We start from the raw sequence: 12,878 nt of genomic DNA, 5'->3' as shown, positions 1-12,878 counted from the left end.
TTGTGGACATGCTCAGTTAGTTTGTATATCCACACACCCATGCATCCTGTGTTACTCTATCTACCCTCCGAACATATGAATACAAGAGAACAGGTGTACTTAGTTTGTATATCATCTGGAAGTAAGGCTTGATGTCATGATCATCACTGATCAGGGAGGAAACTTTTGCACATAATGTTTGTCCTTTTCATTCCCAGTTGTAATCAGTTTACAAAATGTTTCATTCATTTGTTTCCAGGAGATGTGCTACTGTCATTAAACAAATTAGATCTTAATTCAAGCAATGTTCACACAATTCTTGCTGCCATTACTGGGCCAATGGAGGTGAGGCATAACATATTTTCCACTTCTACATGGTGTTTCAAATTTTTCAAACCAATTTGATAATTTTTTCTGTTTACTCATAATTTTGTAGCTAATGAGAGATACAGGAAATCAAACTTCAGCTGCATGAAACAGTTTTGCACCAATATAAAAAGTGAACCACAAAACTTCCTGGTGTAGCTCTGAATTTTTATGGCAAATGTCTGAGTGTTATCATTAAATGTGGTTATTATGTTTAAAGAAAAAGGGAAAAAATTCTGATTTTAAGTAATAATTGTGTCGATGTAAGACTGTAACAGGTAGACTTTATTTTTGCACTTGTCAAAAATATAAAAAATGTAAGTTAGATGTTGTGAAGGAAACAATGTTTTTTTCAATGATTGTACATATAGAAGAAGGTTTGCACTAATCCAAAGCTCACTTTCAAGGTGTACAATCCACTGTGGTAAAACTCTCCTATACTTAGAACTTTGCTTACAACTTAAGTTTTCAATGAGAGAATTGTTTCACAAATTTGCCCCTATAGATCACTCTTACCATTCAAAGAGCAATCCAACCAAAGATAGCATCCCCAGTCATTCATCAAAGTACCCCACCAAAGAGTGACAGCCATCTTGTGAAGTTAATCAGTGGAGAGGTACCTCTTGCATCCAAACCAAACCTAAAGAATATCCCTCATGTGGCTTTGTATTTAACCATTACTTCCAGTGAAGATGATGGTGAACCTGATAAGGTAGGTGTATATGTCCTTGTATGATAACATGACTTCTTGGTCTGGATTGGCTGGGAGATAGGAGGGGATAGAATGGACAAGAGGCCACAACTTCTATATCATGAGGCAGTATGGTTATTCAACAAGTTATGAGGTTTCCCCAGGCTTATAGTGAGCTTAAGTGCCTGTTTTATACTCATTATTGTACAGAGGTTATATTATTTTAAGCCCAACAGGAGAACACAATGACCCTGCCAGGGCAATAAAAGAAAAGCATTGATAATTTTATCATGGAGTATCCCGCTGTCACTTTTTCACAAGAAGCCTGAAGAAATTGTATCAAGGCCTAAGTTTTCCAGGCTTTTTTTTCCAGGTTACTTCTGAGGATCAAGTGTTAATTAACCAACATCCACAGGTCAAAATATAATGAATTCATTTAAATATGATAAAGTCCCTCACTGCTCACAAAAATGTGGTAATACATGTAATTAAACGTAGATCATAGCACACCATGCACTCTGAGGTGTTTGTGTGATATAGTTAAATATACAATAGCTTTCCTGTTTTCTGATTGGCTTAATTTTTTCCACATGGTATAATGTTGAGAAAAACACGAGAAAGCCCAATATGATGAGTAAACTCATTGCTCTCACTTGTTTTGCTTGTTTAATAAATATAGGACATACTTTACCAGTATCCTAAGACAGAGGCAGCAACCAAGTTAGTTGGACTAAGGGGAATGTTCTTGACTTTGAGTGATTTAATGTCATCTGTGACAGGCAGTACAGCAAACAGGTATGTACATGTAGTACTGGTATAGTATATTGCATCACTTAAATTAATTGATTAAATGATGAATGCTGATTGTTCTGATTATTAAAACATGTTCAAACATAAATTTCAAGTTATATTTGTTGAGCCCCTTACATTTAGCAATTTTGTTTGTGAAGCATTGTAATAATTATGATCATAGTGATTATTGTGTAAATTGCATTTGCATTATGTTGCATTTAGTATGAGCAAGAGTGCTTGTAAATGGTGTAGTTCCACCTGTAGGTAGATGAGGAGTTTGGATACATGTCTACAAAGAAAGAATGAGTGAAAAAATTCCATTTTCAAATGGAATCATGTTTGGTGTGTTGAAAGGGTTTATCTGTTGTTGTCTATATCAACATGAATAATAAATTCCAAACTTCATAAGATTTAATGTAATTCATTCTTGTTGTCTGTTACTTTTAGTTCTACACTGGTGTTGGACAAGAAGCTGATTCATGTTGTGTATTCTAAACTGGACAGAGATGTGTTAGTCATGGCTATGCCAGCGGAAAAGTATGTTTTTAAAGTAATAAAACATATAGACAATTTCAGCACATTTTTTTCCAATAAGACTAGGGGGATTTTTGTTAGTTTTCTGTACATCCTTAACTAAGGGCAAAACTAGAGTATTTTCTGGTGTTATCTTATCCTTATCTCAAGTCTCTCTCTTTTTTTCTCAGAATACCTCTTATTCAACTGCAGAAGGTTGTTGCTGATGTTACACAAATACTCTCTCTTACATTTGGATCAATGCAAAGGTATTGTTTAGGATGATTTGTCAGTCTTACTGGTATATTTTTGATTGTTTGGTGAAAACATGTTTTGAGTACATTGTATATGTATATACATTAAAATTTTCTCTCAGAAGAGACTGCAGTAAGCATTAACATACTTTCCATTTTATACAATAACTGAACACTATTCCTCAAAGGTGGTGCTTTTTGTGGCCCAGAATTATACTGAGGGGTGTTCATTTTATTTGTACTTAACATATATAAAGAAACTGATGGGCATTCCGATCTGCTGCTCAAAGATGATCTATTTGCTACATATTGTACAGTAAGATAGATCTAGTTAACTCTTTAACTCCCATTAGTGACCAAGGCAGAATTTCTCCTTACAATATCAATACAATATCAAGCAGACAAGTAATAAGAATAAATGAAAATATTAATTAGGGGATTATTAGTTGATCCAATACCAACTTCTCAAAAGCAACATTAGAAGAACTATATGGCAGACAGTAAGGAGAATTACTCATGAGATCTTGGGAGTTAAAGGGTTAAATAATATTGTACAGCTCAAGTTTAGCTGCAAATGGTTAAATAAATCAGCATCTTAATCCTTTACACCCTAACATCAGTATGCACACTCTCTGTACTGTTATCTATACATTTCTTAAGGTGCTGACAAAGAGAATTTGTTTAACAGTCAAGAGCTTCTTTACTTGGTGATCATTTCCTTAATGCTCATGATCTTAAATGAATGATTCAGCAGTATTATTCTCAGGAGAAACTAGATGCTGGTCACTCTTAGGGTTTAAGGGATTGATACAAAATTGTTGTAATCTATGTCTCACTTGACTGTTCTTTACAGGGCGTTTTGTGACAAATTCAACAAAGTCCGTGCAGATCATCTGTTTTCTCTTCTATTTGACAAAGCCCTTACCAGGCCCTCTGGAGCTAATGAAAAGGATTGTGTAAACCGACTTACAGACCTTTTGCCAGGTGTTCAGTGGCTCAACCTACCTCTGGCCACAGAGGTGAGGAGAATTGTTTTTAGCTATAATGTAACATGGTTTATTAAATATTAAGTAATTTTCATCACCAAAAAGCAAGAAAAAAGATGTAAGCTACACTGATAAAAGCAGAATTATGTTCTTTAAGGAAGGACAAACTTTCCTACCCTGGATCTACTGCTGTTTCTGCAGTACTGGTATAGATTATTTACATTCCATGTTTCAGGCAAACCCAATCCACAGACTATGAACCTTCATTATATTACACATTTATAAATAAAAGAAATGGTGTATTTCTTGAAGCAAAGACATAGTGTTTTATGGATTTTTCATGCCACACATCATGTGAAAGAGGCCAAAAACAATGACAGATGTAATATTTCCTTGAATAAGTGCCCACACTCTAATAAGCACCCTCTCGTGAAAAAAAAGTGCCCACCCCAAGGCTACAAAGTCAAACAAGCATCCCGCAAAGAAGAGTCCTCCCCTCCTCCCTATACTTGGAAAACCTGTTTCTACTGCCACTTTATTTATAACTCCTTTAAGAGCTTCAACTACAGCAAAGTCAGTACAGGTGTCCCCCTTGTTTTAGTGCCCTCCTTTTAGCTGAAATTTTCAGTGCTCTGGCGCTTCTTGAGGAAGTATACTAAGTTGACTTAATATGAATTAGATCTACCTGTAGAAACTTGGCCACCCCCTAGTTAAAAGACTGAGACAACCCAGTCTGGAGTTTTTTCCCCTTGTTTTAATTCAGTTATTTCCTCACAGGTTCATGTACACTGCTGTCTAAATGACTTAGAGGCTGCAGATTATGGAGAATTTGTAAGTCTTGACCTGATAGTATTATGTGTAGTAAGCAGTATACAAAGATAACACAATAAAAATTTCTTTAATTTGCCATGATGAAAAATATAAATGACATGAAGTCTTTGTGAATGCCATATATATAGTTTTTATGACTGCTGCTTTGCACACAACTGCATGTATCAGGTTACATTTGGGATTATCACGTTATGATGAGTAACAATTTGACATGAAGTTTTCATGGTTGCTGTTTTTTTTTTTGTTTTTTTTTTTTTGTTGTTTTTGTTTGGTTTTTTGGTTGTTTATTGTTTTGTTTTCCTTTTTAGGCAGATGAGTTTTTTCAGATTAGAAGATTATATACAATTTTAGGCTCCAGTATATTTTATAAGGTATGGCTTCAGAGAAGGTGTTAATAGAACGTCTCTCTATAGTGTTAGGGAAGACGTTCATCTTTGGCAAGTCCATTTATACAAACACTGACTCACCACATCTAGTGAAATGTGATGTTATGTTACTTCTAAAGTCACACGCTATTGACATCATGTCATATCACAGGGTACACCAAATGTCACAGAACATCGTTTAACCTCATGTTATAATGGTACATTTAATGTCGTGTCACATCAAGTCATGTGACATATAATATTGCGTGAAATCATGTCGTTTTACATGTTACTTTCTCTTCACTAATTTAAGGTGTCATGACTAATTTCCTGATAAAATGTTCTTTTTTCCTTAGGGATATTTAGTAGCCAATCATTTAAAAAGAGAAGATTTAGAAGATATTGTATTATACTGTAAATATCATTGTTTACTGGCCATGAGTGCAGAACAGAGAGTTGGTCAATTAGTCATCTGGCGAGAGGTATGTTAATATTCAAACGTGTCTCAACTGCTTCAGTTTAATCTTTTTAACCTTACCCGTGTTCACATATCACAAGACACAAGAGAGGCGTTTCAACACCCTTCCCCCCCCCCCCCCCCCCCACCACCACAACAAGGATGATTAAAGAATAATGTGTTGATGATAAAAGAAAGAATTCCAAGAAAATGTTGGCAAACAAACCCCTTTCATGTAGACTGAACTGAAGTTAACCCTTTAGTTCGTGACTTACAGTATTACCCTTAAATTGAAAACAAAAAGGTCAAGACGGGAATAAAAGAAGTGATTACCAATTCAAGTACACCGTAACACCTGATTTCCAAAAAATTCTCCTTTTCCGTACCATAGGAAATGTATAGGGAACAGTATGGAGAATATGGAAACAGCATTGAGAATTTGGAAACAGTATTAATGTGGCGGTTTGAAGGGTTAATACTACTTGTCATTTTTCCCTATATCAGACAAACTTGCAAACCGTCAACATAGGGAACTAATATAGTCATTTGACAATTGAACATGTTGATGTTTTAGAAGCTATTACCTTGATAGTTTCATTACAAGCCGCTAAAATATGACATGCAGTTCCTATGGTGGTATTTCTTTTGTTTACAAGAATAAGAGCAACCCTGTTTCAAGGGCTAAATGTAAACGTCTCCTACTGCTCGTTATCTCAAACATAAGTGTGCGTCAAGAGATCATGACGGAACCAATTGTTAACGATAACGAGCTGGCTTCGCATTTAATCAGAATGGGAGGTAGACTTTAAAACGCACCATCCGTGTCTCACACTATTTACTTATATGTGTGTTGTTTTAAGGTTTTTCCGACGCGAAGACAAAGACCGAGACCTGAAACCAGAAAGGGAGATGAAGAAGAATATTATGAACCAACTGCAAGATATTTTTTACTCATCGTAGGCATGGTAAGAAAAAAAACAAGCGCAGACATAAACTGATGTGTATTACCGGTAAAACCTGTATGATTAACCCTTTAACTCCTAAGATTTAATAGGCAATTCGCCCCTCCTGCTACTACATATTTCCTTTCAAATTAGTTACAAGAAGTTGGTGTTAGATCAAGACAACAACATCTGTTTGATATGTTTGAGTATTCTCATTACCTGTTTGCTGGATAATGTATGGATATTACAGGGAGAAGTTAGATGTTAATCACTTCTGGGAGTTAAAGGGTTAACTTAATAAAGCCAAACTAGTTGGCATTTATAATGATTTTAGATATATCAAATTCATATATTTTCACTGCGGTGAAGACACGAATTTAAGAGATCCTCGCAGCTAAGAACACCACTGAACTAGTAGTAAAAAATAGGACCTGAAAAAAATTCAGGCCCAAACGGGATTTGAACCCATGACCTGTGCGATACTTGTGCAGCGCTAGTTGGTATTTTTGGGGGGATTTTTGAGCGGTGAAAGCCACTAGAGAGGAGATTTCCGCCAAAACGCGCGGCAAGGCTGCAAGAAGAATGGGGAGGAGAACTTCTCCTTTGATAGTTGGCCAAGGTAAGAGGAAGTGTAAGTACACTGCTTTACTTGCAATATCAGCCCTGATTCAAAAATGAAAGTCACGAGATTTAAGTAAATGATCACCAGCTAAAGAAGGTGTTGATTGGTACACAAATTCTCCTTTTCATCATCCTATTAAATGTATAGTGAACAGTATGGAGATTATGCATATTGATTTTAGGGTGTAAAGGGTTCAGGAGAATAGCAACATCTACATTTTGAACCGTGTCTCCCCACGAAAAATATTTCATTATTCTGTTTTCTTTCTTTAGAAACACTGGCTTATGTGTGTTCTGCTTGAGGCGGGTGGCATCTCAAGACGGTAGGAGCTCATGTGAAAATTAGTTCTCAATTTAACTCTTCTTGTTGCCATTATTAACTTCAAGCGCCTTCAATCCACTTGAGTGGTGGGAGAAGAAACGTGGGTGAAATTAATGTAACTAAATAATCCATGACCTTGTTGGCATAACTGTTTTCAGTTAAGTTCACGCCACTGTTTTCTCCCACTCACTCTTAATTGCTTCTGCTCAAGAATTGGCGCATAAATTAAACAAGATTGTATGCCTCTTTTACGGCTGCAGATTCTTAAACCCTCGTATTCTAATAGAGAATAGTTCAGTCTGCCAATGTTAAATTTCACGGTAATCAATCAAAATAAATGAAGAAATAAATGAATGAGTTGACCGACAGACGGGTGGTCTATTGGACAAATTATATGAGGCAGTTTAGCGTCTTCATGCTTCATAGAACCTTTTTTTTAAACTGTTTTTTCTTTTACAGAGCGGAGGGCCATCCTCCCCCAGACACCTATTATGTAGATCAAGTGAAAAACGCGCTGCATCAGATAGAAGCCCTGGACATTCCCTCGGTTTGTGAATCAAGGTGAGGACATGGTGAGGACAGTGCTTCAAGTTTAGCTAACAAATTTATACGGCTGGCTTAGAGGAATGAAAGTGAAGCGAACCGTATTTTATTAACAAAATTTGAGCACATGACAAGAGGGTCATTACAAAGGGCTCTGTATTGAATGGTGCGTGGTGAGAACGCAGCCGTAGAGGTTTTAGCTTGCAATTAGGGAGGGGTTGGCCATTATGTCACAAAAATTAGACGTAAGTACACGGCCAAGAATGGTCCGAGCTTCGACTTGGCTGTCTGAAAATTGTGAAATGGTTAAATCTCTGTATTTTGTTGATAGAGTTTTGCTCAAAACATTTCATTGGCACGTGTTTTTTCACAGATTGAGAAGCGTAAGCAATCCTCCTCTAGCCTCGGCAGATATGCTGCTGATTAACCCGCCCTGTTCATTGAAAACCTCATCAACTGCAGGTGGCTCAGACACACCTACTGCTCAGAAGAAGCACAACAACGTGGATAACTTAAGACTTCAAGGTACTTCGCGTAATAGATGACAGAGATTTGGGGCCTCGTAGCACCCAACCTCCTTCTCAGGGCTTCTCTTATTCCAGTCCCCCAGGGGTGGTTAGGTACCTTGGGAACGTGGGTGAATGGTTACAAGGCCATGTGGAAATATATTTGTGACAAGTAGATATTTAAACTAAATTAGCTGCATGCTCGAAAGAAAAGAGGTACAAATGATGGCGCTTTCTTCTATTATTCCTTTAAGAATTAAAAAATCAGGACAGACTGAAAAGAAAAAAATAGCGTTTGAATGGAAGAATGTATCTTATTACAGCAAATGCAAGTATTTCCCCCATCATCGCCTAAACGGCAGTAAAATGTTTCACAAATTTTCAAGGAGACGATTCATTTTCACTTGTCGTACATGTTTCTTTTCTGTCTTGTAAATTAAGTGAATTTTTTCTTGAATTAGTTTCCTTGTTTCACGACCTAAAGTGTTAAGCAATATCCAACTGAATACCGATGATTCAGGTGCTTAATTAGGTGTCACTTTCTCGTCTATAATCGTCCATATTAAATGAATACTTTCGAATTTGCTTCACAGATGAAGTCGAGTCCTCCGACAGTGGTAGCGTTCCCTCGACACTCCGACGAAAAGGTTCGGACAGCTCCGGAAGCATGGGCAGCTTAGGGACTAGAGGCAAACTGAGATCATTCCGGTCCCAGTTCTCTCTTAATTCAGCGGGAACGTTTAGGAAGAGCTTACCAGAAAATATACCTGATTTGTCGCAGATAGTAACAGCCAAGTATGTATATACGAATAAGGATGTGAATTGAGACGCTCTTGGGGCAATAAACGTACGATTTAGGACTGAAAAGCTTAGTACAACAAGACACATCTACACTCCTTTTAGATGGCACGTTACTTCGGCGAGGTCATTTCCCAGTGTCTACCACGTGACCGTGAATCTACCCGTCAAGAATACCCTTAATCAGAGAGACACTTCATATGAGATCTGTACATGCCCATTTACAAGTGAACCCTCCAAGCAGAAACTCAATTTGGCCGTGCAGTCAGAAAGCATTGTGACAAAGTCTCTTTCAAACTATAAGGTTTTTTTTTTCAATTGTTTAGAGGCTCTTTAATTAGGGCCTTCAGTTTTGAGACACGTCACACTGAGTTTTATCCATTCAAGCGTGCGATTGTACTTCAACATTGTTTGAAGGAAATTGAACTTAATCATCGAAAGATAAAATGATTGTAAGTCTCCCCTCTCAATGAACGTCACGAGTTAAGTTCTTCTTTTTCAACCCATTTTATTCTACTCCGTTCTGAGGAAAAAAATAGACGCTTTGCGCCGAAAATTTTCACCAGTTTCCATAATTAAAAGCAGGTGTAGAATTAATTTAAGTTCCTAATCACTGTTGTGGAAATAACTTCGTTGAGAATCATACCTGTATTTCCTCGTCCGTTTGCACTTTTTCCGTTATCTTCGAGAATGACAAAAATTTGTTATTTTCATAAAAGATCTTTCATTGACGCCCCTTCCCCTCCTGAAAAACTCAAGGCCCCTCAGAAATACTAATGTTTCAAATATTACACGATGTTTTAATTATTTGTATTAATAATGGTAATGGGATCGAGTGGAGTCCAATCAGTCTTTAATCACATACAAGTGATTACGAAATCGGACAATTGCGAAGCTGGAGTCCGATTTCTCAACTGATCTTAGTCTATCAGATTTGTCATTTGTTCTATCCGATTTGTCAATCTTTTTCTATCAGATTAACCGGTGGCACAGAGAACACGCTGTTTCATTACGTCAGCTGGGATTCCTTCCAGGGTATTGTGGTGTGTCCAAGCGATGGAGACACGCCCTCCCCCAGTGGAGCAGTACACGCTGAGGTGGTGAACTCATTTCACAAAACATGTCTGTCCATTCGTAGGTTGTTTTCGCCTTACTACAAACAGGTGAGTTGAACATCACCTTCCTGATTAAAGTTCTAACAGTGTAATAAACCTCAACGACCAGTGTTCCCTTCCCTAGTGATAATCAAATGTAAGGAACAGGACCCCGATATAATGTTGCATGAACACCTGTTCCCAGTGCCTAGGTACTTGAATTTGTCTGAGTGTCTCACACTCAGAATTATAGCAATTTCATAATTAACCCTTGAATTGATAGAGTCACAGAAGTGATAGGCTTAGAGCTTTTCCTTTTAATACCTTATATTCTTATAAATGGGTCAAAGATCCTAAAAAATTCTCATCAGTTTATTCGTCTAGAGATAACGGAATTAAGATATGTTTATTTGTTTTATTTACAGCGCTTAAAACAGGATGGCAGCCATACTCGATTCATGTCTTCTGGAATGCAGGGAGTGGTTGAACATGGTGCACTCTTTCACAGGACTCCAGAGAGTTCCACAGATCAGAAGAAAGTTTCTTCTGTCCTAAAGTACTGGGTGATAGGGTACGTTCTCAAACCTGACAAATACGAGAACTGATTAGGTTCTGTAAACAGATACGTCCTGGTAAAATCATTGACATTTCAACACGTATTGCTTTCATTGACATTTCAGCACGCCTTGTTTTAAAGTATAGACATCATATTTAGCAGTAAACTTGGACAAATTACAAAAGGACCCAAGGAAGTTGTTTGTCGCATTTGGTTCGTCATGCCTGCAAGTCCTCAAGTCTTCTTAATTTTTGTGTAATTACCTGATCTGCTAACTAGCTTATCAATATTGATTAATGGATCGATTGATTGAATGACTTGTTTGAGAAAGAAAAATAGGCCTCTTGTGCTATATTCGTATCTTCTTTTGATAGTTTTTTTTGGCAGTTAAATAATGAGAACAACTCTCTGCTCTTTAGGCGCCTTTTTCCAGGGGATCATCCCAAGGAGTTGTATGTGTGCTACCATCAGTCTGTGCCCCAAAGTGCCGTGGAGCTGGCCTTCAAATTGGGCTTCGGTGTATGACCTTACGATGTGCCTTAGATTTCGTGCCAAATGGAAAAATCGTGCTTCGTAAGTGTGACGCTGTTCAGTGATTTTCCTGGTTAAGAATGGCGGAACAAAGTCAGGATCAAAAGGAAGCTGTTTGAAAAATAAAGGCTGGAAGACAAGGGAAGAAAGTGGATTGCTGGGGAATCGCCGAAAGAAACAAAAAATCTTAAATTGATGTTAAATGTTACGTTTTTTGATGAGAAACTGTTTATATTAATCGCTCGAAAAGTCATTGCAGAGTTGTGGTTTTTTGTTGTTTATTGCTTTGTTTTTGGTGTTTTTCTGTCTCACAGGTTGCATCTAGTACTAGTTAGTGTTTCATCTTGACTGCAAAGGAAACCGTTGACCAGGAATACGTCCCTCGAGAAAGTTCAATCGGTTTGAAAATGTAAACAAAACCAAATTACGACTTCCAAATTATTGTCCTGAACTGGATATTCAAAATTTTGTCTATCCGTTTGATATAGCTTTTTTTTTTTTTGTTCGTTCGTTTGTTTGTTTTTCTTTTGCGCTAAATAATACTTACCCTTACACGTCAAAAGGATTGCCAGGAAGGCAGCAACGTGTGAGCCTACACAGTATAATGATCGCGTGTAACTTCCGGCCTCGTTGTTAAGAGAGGCTAAAGGACCTGGAAACGAGAAAAGTTTGAACAGATGCTGGACGAGTGTTCTAAATATTAGTAGGAATATTTGACGGAAAAGGAAACAGGGAAATACAAAATGTACCAAACAAAGTTATTATTCTTATAGAAATTATAAAACCAAAACAAGTACATTATTTAATAAAAGTTTTTACGAGTTGAAAATGCGAAGAGCTTTCTCAGCCGGGTGTCAGCCGGAAATATTTTCTGCGTGCAAATGTGAGGCCGCAGTAACGTGACTCTGAGAGGAAACGGGCGAGACGAAAGTAAAAGATGCTGGCCGTGTGCTTAGGAATCGATAGGAAGTGCGGATTTTATTTTTCCTCAAAAGCCAACCGTTTTTGGGTTGAGACTGTCGTCGTAAGGAAATGAAGGAAAACGTGCAGTCTTCTGGTTTGAGTTTGTTATGTAATGAACAAGAGGAAACCTTTACAAGTGGGACAAATTGTCGTTAAATTACCAAAACTTATCTTTGTTGGAAACTGTAGCATACGTTACTTATTCTTAATTTGATTGACATTTTTAAGTGATTTCGTTTATTTACACAACCAATCAAACATGTATGCGGCACGTGTTTTATCGCCCCATATATAGCACTGTTCCGCGTGATCACAGCGTATATTTTATATATATATATATATATTTATATATATATATATATATATATATATATATATAAAATATATATAGTCAGCCGACCAGATTTAAACCATTCTAACAAGGATTCTAATTGGCTTATTGACTTACGTGCTTTATGATAGTATAAAGCATTCTGACGACACTGACATTCGTTTTGAATTTAAAGTTTGTTTTGTAAATTGAAAATAATACGTAGGGAATTTAACGGATTCTTTAACATAAAACAAATAGAGAAGCCTTGAATGTATGTATGTATGTATGTATGTAGAACGAAAGTTCAGTCTGACGAGCGCTTAGGCGCAAAACTCAGAATCACAGAGAATCGATGCGTCCTCTTTAATTCTTTAACTTATGTATACTTAGCTCTGCCACCACAGCATTGAGCACTTTATGCCAAGGTAGACTCTACCCCCACATTCATTTATT

At 37.0% G+C, this 12,878-nt stretch overlaps 1 protein-coding gene across 8 annotated transcripts in view; it reads left to right on the top strand.

The window, feature by feature from the left end:
• LOC131779201 (protein inturned) overlaps positions 1–11,978 on the top strand; it is a 31,779-nt gene extending 19,801 nt beyond the window's left edge. For all 8 annotated transcript variants that reach the window (XM_059095725.2, XM_066160897.1, XM_059095729.2 and 5 more), the window contains 17 exons: positions 239–324; positions 851–1,057; positions 1,716–1,831; positions 2,276–2,365; positions 2,533–2,610; positions 3,449–3,614; positions 4,359–4,412; positions 4,721–4,783; positions 5,134–5,259; positions 6,095–6,199; positions 7,073–7,122; positions 7,581–7,682; positions 8,038–8,189; positions 8,764–8,965; positions 9,945–10,131; positions 10,488–10,633; positions 11,038–11,978. In XM_059095725.2, coding sequence (XP_058951708.2) covers positions 239–324; positions 851–1,057; positions 1,716–1,831; positions 2,276–2,365; positions 2,533–2,610; positions 3,449–3,614; positions 4,359–4,412; positions 4,721–4,783; positions 5,134–5,259; positions 6,095–6,199; positions 7,073–7,122; positions 7,581–7,682; positions 8,038–8,189; positions 8,764–8,965; positions 9,945–10,131; positions 10,488–10,633; positions 11,038–11,143 — 2,036 coding nt within the window. In that variant the 3' untranslated portion in view covers positions 11,144–11,978. The remainder of the gene's footprint in view (positions 1–238; positions 325–850; positions 1,058–1,715; positions 1,832–2,275; positions 2,366–2,532; positions 2,611–3,448; positions 3,615–4,358; positions 4,413–4,720; positions 4,784–5,133; positions 5,260–6,094; positions 6,200–7,072; positions 7,123–7,580; positions 7,683–8,037; positions 8,190–8,763; positions 8,966–9,944; positions 10,132–10,487; positions 10,634–11,037) is intronic.
• The last annotated feature ends 900 nt before the right edge of the window (positions 11,979–12,878 follow it).

Source organism: Pocillopora verrucosa, chromosome 14 (assembly GCF_036669915.1).
Source record: "Pocillopora verrucosa isolate sample1 chromosome 14, ASM3666991v2, whole genome shotgun sequence".
Taxonomy (NCBI): Eukaryota; Metazoa; Cnidaria; class Anthozoa; order Scleractinia; family Pocilloporidae; genus Pocillopora; species Pocillopora verrucosa.
This window is presented reverse-complemented; position numbering and strand designations above follow the sequence as displayed.